The sequence below is a fragment of the Ammospiza caudacuta genome, chromosome 7 (assembly GCF_027887145.1).
Source record: "Ammospiza caudacuta isolate bAmmCau1 chromosome 7, bAmmCau1.pri, whole genome shotgun sequence".
Classification (NCBI taxonomy): domain Eukaryota; kingdom Metazoa; phylum Chordata; class Aves; order Passeriformes; family Passerellidae; genus Ammospiza; species Ammospiza caudacuta.
This window is the reverse complement of record NC_080599.1, coordinates 5,464,201-5,473,124: the sequence shown is the minus strand read 5'-3', so window position 1 is coordinate 5,473,124 and position 8,924 is coordinate 5,464,201. Positions and strand designations below refer to the sequence as shown.

The following is an 8,924-nucleotide window of genomic DNA, read 5'->3' as shown; positions in this document are numbered from 1 at the left end:
GAGTTCCCTGAATGTCCCACGGGGAAGGGCAGAGCTGCCAGAGCTGAGGAAATGCTGCTGGGTTTGCCAAGGGAGCCGTGAGTGTCCTTGGCACAAGGGGGTGCTGAGACCTTGCCCAGAGACCTTTAGAGAGGGTGAGACATTCAGGGATCCCTCTGCTCTGGGCAGGGTCTGGTTTATCCCATGGTGACCCGGGAGTGTGACTGTGCTCTGATTGCAGCCAAAGGTGCAAAGCCAGGGTAGTTGGGAACAAGCCCATGCAGCCCCTCACCTTCCCTGAGCCACGGGGAATCCTTTGCCTCTCCCATCTCTCAGTGGCAAACTCTGAGTGCAGCAGAAATGCTGGGGATTTCTGAACTCAGCCAGGAACGATGTGTGGGTAGGAAAACAATTCCTAAAACCAACTCCTGCCATCCATGTCCTATAGAAATGGGAGTGCAGATGCTACTAAGCCTATCTCCATTATGAGTGATTCCCCTGACAAATCCTGACTATACAGGCTTGTCCCTCTGCCACATGGCCACAAACCCACAGAAGTGGGGCAGGGATGGCTCCTCAAGAGCCCCCACGCACAGGCCTGGCTGCTCCTGGCACACTTAGCCAGAACAAATGGAGCTAAGGCAAGGACCTGTGTGAAGGTTTTCCCAGAGCAGGAACAAGGCTGGATGAGTCCCAGTGGGACAGTCTGCAGGGAATGTCCCAGGCTTGGCTCCAAGTAGCCTCTCCTGACTTGTCACTGTCCTTTTTCCATGAACAGGTCCCCATGTGCAGCCAGAACAAATGTCCAACAGCAGCTCCATCAGCCACTTCCTCCTGCTGGCATTGGCAGACACGCGGCAGCTGCAGCTCCTGCTGCCTCTTGCTGGGCATCTCCCTGGCTGCCCTCCTGGGCAACGGCCTCATCATCAGCGCTGTAGCCTGCGGCCACCACCTCCACACGCCCATGTTCTTCTTCCTGCTCAACCTGGCCCTCAGTGACCTGGGCTCCATCTGCACCACTGTCCCCAAAGCCATGCACAATTCCCTCTGGGACACCAGGAACATCTTCTACACAGGATGTGCTGCTCAGGTCTTTTTCTTTCTCTTCTTCATCTCAACGGAGTATTCCCTCCTGACCATCATGTGCTATGACCGCTACGTGTCCATCTGCAAACCCCTGCTCTATGAGACCCTCCTGGGCTGCAGAGCTTGTGCCCACATGGCAGCAGCTGCCTGGGCCAGTGCCTTTCTCAATGCTCTGGTGTACACAGCCAATACATTTTCCCTGCCCCTGTGCCATGGCAATGCCCTGGGCCAGTTCTTCTGTGAACTCCCACAGTATTACAGTGACCTGAGTGGGTCGCTGGTGGTGAGAGAGAGACGGTGAATCTTGTTTCTTGATTCAGAAGGCTGAATTTATTGATATATTATATATAATACATTATAACTATACTAATAGAATAAAGAGAGAGGTTTGCAGAGCTGCTAGGCTAGGCTAAGAATAGATAGAAAGAAAGAATCTATAACAAAGTTGTGCCCAAGGACTCAGTCCCCAGCTCGCACTTTGTGATTGGCCCTTAATTATAAACAAGAAGCATGAGCCAATCAAGAAACCCCTGTTACATTCCACAGCACCTGATAACAATTGTTTACCTTGTCTTCTGAGGTCTCTGCCTTCCAGAAGACACAGAAATCCGAAAGAAAGGATTTCCGTGAAGAAATGTCTGCGACACCACAGATCCTCAAGCTCTCCTGCTCTAAATCCCACCTCAGGGAACTTGGGAGTTCTGCAGTTAGTGCCTGTTTGGTATTTGGTTGTTTTTTGTTCATTGTTTTCTCCTACGTGCAGATCTTCAGGGCTGTGCTGAGGATCCCCTCTGAGCAGGGATGGCACAAAGCCTTTTCTACCTGCCTCCCTCACCTGGCCGTAGTCTCCTTGTTTGTCAGCACTGTCATGTTTGCCTACCTAAAGCCCCCCTCCATGTCCTCCCCATCCCTGGATCTGGCCCTGTCAGTTCTGTACTCGGTGGTGCCTCCAGCCCTGAACTTCCTCATCTACAGCCTGAGGAACCAGGAGCTCAAGGCTGCAGTGTGGAGACTGATGTCTGGATGCATTCAGGAACATTAAACTGCTGGCCAATTTCTGCAAATCACTTGAAATAAAAGTCATCTTTGATATTTCTTGTTAGTTTCCTTTTGGAGGTTCTTTTTCTTTGTTTTAATTTTTTTATATTGTTCACAAGAAAAGGCATTGTTTGTGTCATTTTGTTTCTATCCAACTTCCCTAAGGCCACAGACTATGTCAATGATGGGCTGCACTCTTGGTGGCTTTAAAGGAATGAAGGGATCTCCCAGCAAAATTTTCTGCAGAGATGCCCTTTTGTTGCCTTCCCTGGAGCTGCAGCAGCAATGTCTGTGTGCAGAGCTGGGGGCAGATCAGTGCTGGCCCAGCAGCTGTGCCCAGCAGCAGCAGCAGCACTTGGTGTTGCCAGTGCTGCTGCCATGGCCCTGCCCCGCTGCCCTGGTGGCCCTGGTGTTGCTGCAGGGCCTGAGTGCTCTCGGGGCCGGGCACAGTCCTGGGGGTGGCAGTGCTGGGGCTGCAGCAGGGACAGGCCAAGTAATATAAATAATTTGTAATATAAATAATCTTTGATAGTTCTTTTGGATTTATTCTTTTTTCCCCTGTGTTTTAGTTTTTTAATATTGTCCACAAAGTAAAACCATTGTTTGTGCCATTTCATTTCTCTGCACCTCCTCTGCGCCCACAGACTGTGTCAATGAGGGGCTGCACTCTTGGTGGCTTTAAAAGAATGAAAGGATCTCCCAGCAAAGTTTTCTGCAGTGATGCCCTTGTGTTCCCTATTCTGGATCTGCAGCAATGTCTGAGTTCAGAGCTGGAGCCAGATCAGTGCTGAGTACATCAACTCTGCTCCTGCTGGCCACACCATTCCTGATCCAGACCAGGAGCCATTGGCCTTCTTGGCCACCTGGGCACACTGCTGGCTCATGTCCAGCCTGCTGTCCACCAGTCCCTGCAGGTCCCTTTCTCCCTGGCTGCTCTCCAGCCCCTCTGTTCCCAGCCTGTAGCACTGCAGGGGTTGTTGTGGCCAAAGTACAGGACCCAGAACTGGGACTTGTTAAACCTCACCTTGTTGGATTTGGGCCCCGGATCCAGCCTGTCCAGGGCCCTGTGAAGAGCCTTCCTACCCTCCAGCAGATCCACACTCACACTCAGCTTGGTGTCATCTGCAAATTTGCTGATTTTGGACACAATCCCCTCCTCCAGACCAATTCATGCAGGCAATTAAATCCGCACTGGCTGGCTCTGATCCCTTGGCCATCCTGTGGGTGCCCTGGGATGGCACTCAGGGTGTTCTGTTCCATAACCTTTGTGGGCACCCAGGTCAGGCTGACAGGCCTGGAGTTTGCCAGCTCCTCCTTCCAGCCCTTCTTGGGGATGGGCTCACACTGGCACCTCCAGTGCTCTGGGACCTCCCTGCTGAGCGAGCACTGATGGTAAATGATGGATAGCAGCTTGGGGAGCTAATCCACCAGCTCCCTGGGCTCACACTGGCACCTCCAGTCCTCTGGGACCTCCCTGCTGAGGGAGCACTGATGGTAAATGATGGATAGCAGCTTGGGGAGCTCATCCACCAGCTCCCTCATCCCCCTAGGATGGATCCCATCTGGACCTAGAGATGGGACCACAGAACACCTGTGACCATCTGAGTGGCTCAGCAGGTCACCAGCTGCTTCCTTCTGGATTCCAGGGGTGTGTTCTGCTCCCTGTGCCCATCTACCAGCTCAGGAGAACACTTCTCCTGGGGACAGACTGTCCTAATATTGTAAACTGAGACAAACAAGCTGTCAAATAGCTCTGCCTTTTCCTTATCTTTAGTTACTATATTCCCCACTGCAATCAATAAAGAGTAGAGGTTCTCCTTCTCCCTCCTTTTGCTTTATATTTTTTGCACAAACTTTTTAATTTTTTTAAAGAATGGGCCAGGTTAAGTTCTCATTGAGCTTTCACCTCTCTAATTTTCTTTCAGATAATCTAAGAACATCCTTAAATACTTCCTGCATTGCCAGTCCTTTTTTCCCCTGAGTTCCCACAAAAGCTCCATGGGCAGCCAGGCCAGTAATTTTCCTCACTAGATCGTATTTTGGCTCCCTTCTAGAGGCTGCTCCTTCCCCTTTAAAATTATTTCTTGAAATGTGTCGGTCCTTCCTCAACCCCTTTGATTTTAAGGGCTCTTTCTCTTTAAAACAATCAGTACCTGATTTGGTAGTCCCCACATCTGCATCCTAAACAGGCCACAGTCTGCCCTTCCTAATTCCAGTGCAGAAGTTTTGTTGCTGCCTCTGCTTCTTCCACAGAACATTGACCACTTGATTATTTCATGGTCACTGTGCCCCAGGCAGCCTCCGAGCCCCACATCTGCCACCAGCCCTCCTCTGTTTGTGAACAGCAGCAGACAGAGCTTTCCTTGGCAGTGGGAGTGTTGCCAAAAATTTGGTAAAACAGAAAACTCCTTAACCCCAATGTAGCATGAAGAAGCAGCATTCATTATTCAGCTGGATGCATGGGGGAGAGCTCCTCCCAAAGCTATGCAGGCTGAGTACAGGAAAGTTTCTGTTTATATTCTGTATATTGCACACATATTCATTGATTGTCCTGGACTAAACACACTCATGATAATAATTTTCCCAAAATCATTAACATATTTTCCCTCACCTTTACCCATGGGTTCTTTTGCCCTGGGGGTCTCTCTGGTGGTACCTGGAGGTCATGGACCCCAATGTTCCAGTGGGCGTGGCTGAGCTGGCAGGACACTGAGGCTGCTGAACTTCCAGTTCCCCTCCTCACACAATGGGCATTGTATAGTTTCCATAGGCCTGGGATTTTGGAGAATAAGCTCCAGGTGTGAGCTGAGCTGGTGGAGACAATTGATCATGTGGTAACATGAGGTCACAGAGTGGGCTGTGACATCACAGAGTGGGCCAAGTGAGGTTATTGAGCATCTATGACATGATAGACTGACTCTGTGACATCACAGAGCCAACTGTGACACCACAGGACAGAGGTGTGACATCCCAGAGCAGGCTGTGACATCACAGAGGGCTGTGTGACATCCCAGCAGGGCTGTGTCAGGTCACTGAGTTGGTCACTCTGCCCCAGCTCCCCCTCACAGTTTCTCCCAACAACTCCAATGCTGTTCATGCCCAGCAGGATCCCTGTCCCCCGGGATCCTCCTGGCCCACCTGGAGCCACAGCCTCCACCAAAGGATGTTCCACAGGATCCACCCCAGAGCCTGACATGGGGACTAGGGGCCAGGGCTGTGTGACCAGGACATCAAGGACGGGGATTATCCAGGTCACTGTGGCCTGGATTGGGTTCCCCAGGGCAGGAAAGATATCTGGCAGCTGGAGCAGGGTCTGGGAAGGGCCTCCAAGGTGGGGCTGGAGCCCTTGGGCTGTGAGCAGAGGCTGAGGGAGCTGGGCTTGTACAGCCTGGAGCAGGGAAGGCTGAGGGGCTCCTCATCCCAGCCTGGCAGTGCCAGCGAGGAGGGGATGGAGAACACAGAGCCAGGCTCTTCAGAGGGGGCTGGTAGGAGAGAAAAGCCAAGGGGTGGAAGGGGAAAGAGGGGAGATAAGCCAGGTCATGAGGAGATGAAATGAGTCAGGCTGGTTTCAGCATTTCCTCAACACCAAAAGCAGCTTGACCTCCCTTCTCCATCCACCACTGACAACTTTGCAAATCAGGAATTTTTTGAGCTGTTTTGCACCCACTCCGGGATGGGCATCCTGATAAAAGAACTTAATTGTGTTTATATCTATCACAGAACCATGAATGTCTAAATTAATGTTAGTATGGAAATCACAAGTGGATGGCGCACTCATCAGACACTGCTGGGACATTGCACATAGCTCAGGGAAGAGCATGATTGTTATTAAATTGTGTCCTGTTCAACTGTGGTCCGTTTGCCATGAAGAGAAACTTTCTGTGCCTCTGAGTACCACCAGTTTCTGACCCCCAAAAGACACAAACATGATGAGTTGTGGTTCCCACTCCAGTGGTCACACTTGGACCTCCCTCCAAACCTAGAACAGAGCTCCCTTGTCCCAGAAAGTCCCTGGTAATGCAGGGATGAAGGAAATAGGACAGGCCGTGGGGATCAGGGGCAGGGTAGGGCCAGGGATTTGGCGTGGTTGTGAGCCCAGGGCAGGGCTTGTCCACTGGCCTTGGTGAACCTCATCCCATTTTCCTGGGCCCATGGCTCAGCCTGTCCAGGTCCCTCTGCAGAGCTTTCTGCCCTCCAGCACAGCCACACTCCCACCCAGCTTGGGCTCACCTGGGAACTGACTGAGGGTGCCCACCTCATCCAGATCAGAAATAAAGAGATTGAACTGACCAGGCCCCAGTCCTGAGCCCTGGGGACACCCCCAGATGTGACTCTATTCCTGAGCTACTCTGAGTGCCAGGGTTGGATGAGGGAAATGGCAGGGTGGGGGTAGGAACAAAGTGTGATTGATTGTCAGCCAAGAAAGGTGTTGATTTTTAATATCTAATCAGATATTCATTAGAAAGTGCTGGGAGTCAATATAAATTGGATATTGCAGAGGTCCATCTATAATGAAGAGAATAAAACTTAACTGGAACAAACAGTACTCTCTTCATTGTTTTCAATATAGTATATTCACTTTGAATACACTTCTGAAATCTATCTAATGAACCACATAAGAATTAAAAGTTGGAATGATTCCCAAGGGCTGGTCTTCTTCAAGTGTTTTGAACAAATGTTTACGAGCCTTTTTCAGTGAATTCCTGAAGTGAAGAGCTCAAGAAAGAAGAGGCCTCTGGAGTAATAAAATTCATCAACAACCTCCAAGTGGCTGAGGATCCATCCCCATCAGAGCAGCAATGAACAGAAATGAGCCCAGGTTTGTGGCTGCCCCAGCTCTGGGATGGGCCCTGGGCCTGGAGCAGGAGCAGCACTTGAGGGCCTCAAGGCCAGAGCTCTTGTGCTGCCCTGGGCAGATGGGATGGCAGCAGGGGCTGCAGAGCTCTCAGCACCTCAGCCTGAGGGGAGCAGAGCAGCAAGGGAGCCTCCTTTGGCCTTGGCCATGCACCTTCCCCCACGGCTGGGGCTGAGTCCTGTGGCAGCTGCAGCTGCTGCTGTGCTCTTGCCATGGACTGAGGCCATGGGGCAGTGCCCAGAGCAGCCTGGCCTGAGCAGAGCTGTGGGGCCACATGGGATGGGCTGGGCTGGAGAGAGGCCCTTGGTGCTGCCCAGAGCTCAGGGCAGCTGGCAGAGCTTGCAGGGAGCTGGGCTGGGCTCCGAGAGCCTGGCCCAGAAACCATCAGTGTCCATCTCAGCCTGGCTGAGTGTGCAGGGGCAGGACTCAGGCCAGGCCTTATGGGGCAGGGCCAGCGCCTGTGCAAGGCACTGCAAACAGGCAAGTGGCCCAGAGAGGAGGCTGCTCTGTGCCCTTGGTGGCATGGACAGAGCAGGGAGGGGGCCCAGGACATTTGTCAGTGCCAGTGTCTGTGCCCAGCCCTTGGCCACCCTGGCTGCTGAGCCCAGCTTTGGCCTGGGATGAGTTTGGCTGTGGCCCAGCTCCATCCTCCTGCAGGGCTCAGGGCCTGTTCCCAGCCATGTCCAGCCCTGGCTGCCTCTCTGCTGGCCCAGAGGCTGGAAGAGCCCGGGGCAGGGCTGTCTGTGCAGCCCCACAGGTGCCACGGGCTCTGCAGGAGCTGGCAGAGGCTGCCCAGCAGGGAGGCCATCGGGCACAGAGCTCCAAGGCTGATGTAGGCACCACAGCACAGGGGCCGTTCCCAGCCGCAATGCTTCTGGCCTGGGCTGGGCCTGCACAGGGGCTGGGCCACCATGGCTGGGCCAGCACAGGGCCACAAAGGGGCCACACAGCCACTGTCGGGGCTGACAGCAAGGCCAGGCACACACAAGCAATTGCTGAGCATGGCCTGCGCTGGCCCAGCCTGACTGTGCCAAAGGCAGAGCTCAGCTGCCCTTGGGGGCTGCAGCAACAGTCCAGAGCCCAAAGAGCCTCCATGGCTGTGCTGGAGACCAAGGCTGCAGGGGGGAAATGCAGGGCTGCTGCGGGATGGGGAGGGCATTGAATTCCAGAACACACCTCAGCTCTCTGATGATCCCGGCACCATGCTGGGCCCTGTTTTCGACTGGAGCAGAGCAGATGTTGATGGGACAGGCGCCCTGCAGGGCTGTCAGGCTGACAGGCGCCCTGCAGCTTGCAAGGTGCTCTGCTCTCCCTCAGATGCTCTCAGAGAGATCCAATCCCAGCTGGGCACCTCAGGGCACAAGTGGCACTGCCTGTTCATGGGCACACAACTGATGTCTGCCTGGAACAGGGCAAAGGTTTTAATACCTTTTAGTTTCGTAATATACAACCAAATCTTTATTTTCTGAGTCCTTTGAATACCTTTAAGAAATGGCAATGTTTTCCCACCAGGAACGAGGATTTCCTAGAAGTGTGCTAATGGCAGGAGGAGAAATACTGATCTTCCTGTCTATTTGTGCAACCAATATTCAGTGTATTACTTCCTCTCCTTCTTCCTTCAGGTTTTTGCAGCAGGCTGTTAAAATGGCCATGTCAAAGGACATCTCTTCCCTAGATCACATCCCTAGATAGATTCCAGGATCTAGATTCCAGTATTTCTAACTGCTCCCATATTTCCTCCTCCAGATGCTCTCTGGTCATTTCAAGTGCCACTCAATTGCCTGGCTTCATGCTTTGAACTTCAGGGAGTTGCCCAATCTTTCTGAAGTTTAAAGAGATATATGAAAAATAAATGTATTAATTGTGTTAATATTTATCACAGAATTACCTTTTCTTATGTCTTTGTCTATAACTGTTCCTGTTCCTATGTCTTTGTCTATAACTGTTCCAAGAAATCCCTTGGGTA

General features: G+C 52.2%; 1 protein-coding gene across 1 annotated transcript; it reads left to right on the top strand.

Moving 5' to 3' along the window:
- Nucleotides 1-1,138: 1,138 nt before the first annotated feature.
- On the top strand, nt 1,139-4,037 carry LOC131559598 (olfactory receptor 14A2-like; the record flags this gene model as incomplete). Its single annotated transcript, XM_058808016.1, has 3 exons — nt 1,139-1,325; nt 1,698-2,017; nt 4,029-4,037. Coding segments are annotated over 3 exons (516 nt in total), but the record flags the coding sequence as incomplete, so codon positions are not given.
- Between the last annotated feature and the right edge of the window lie 4,887 nt (nt 4,038-8,924).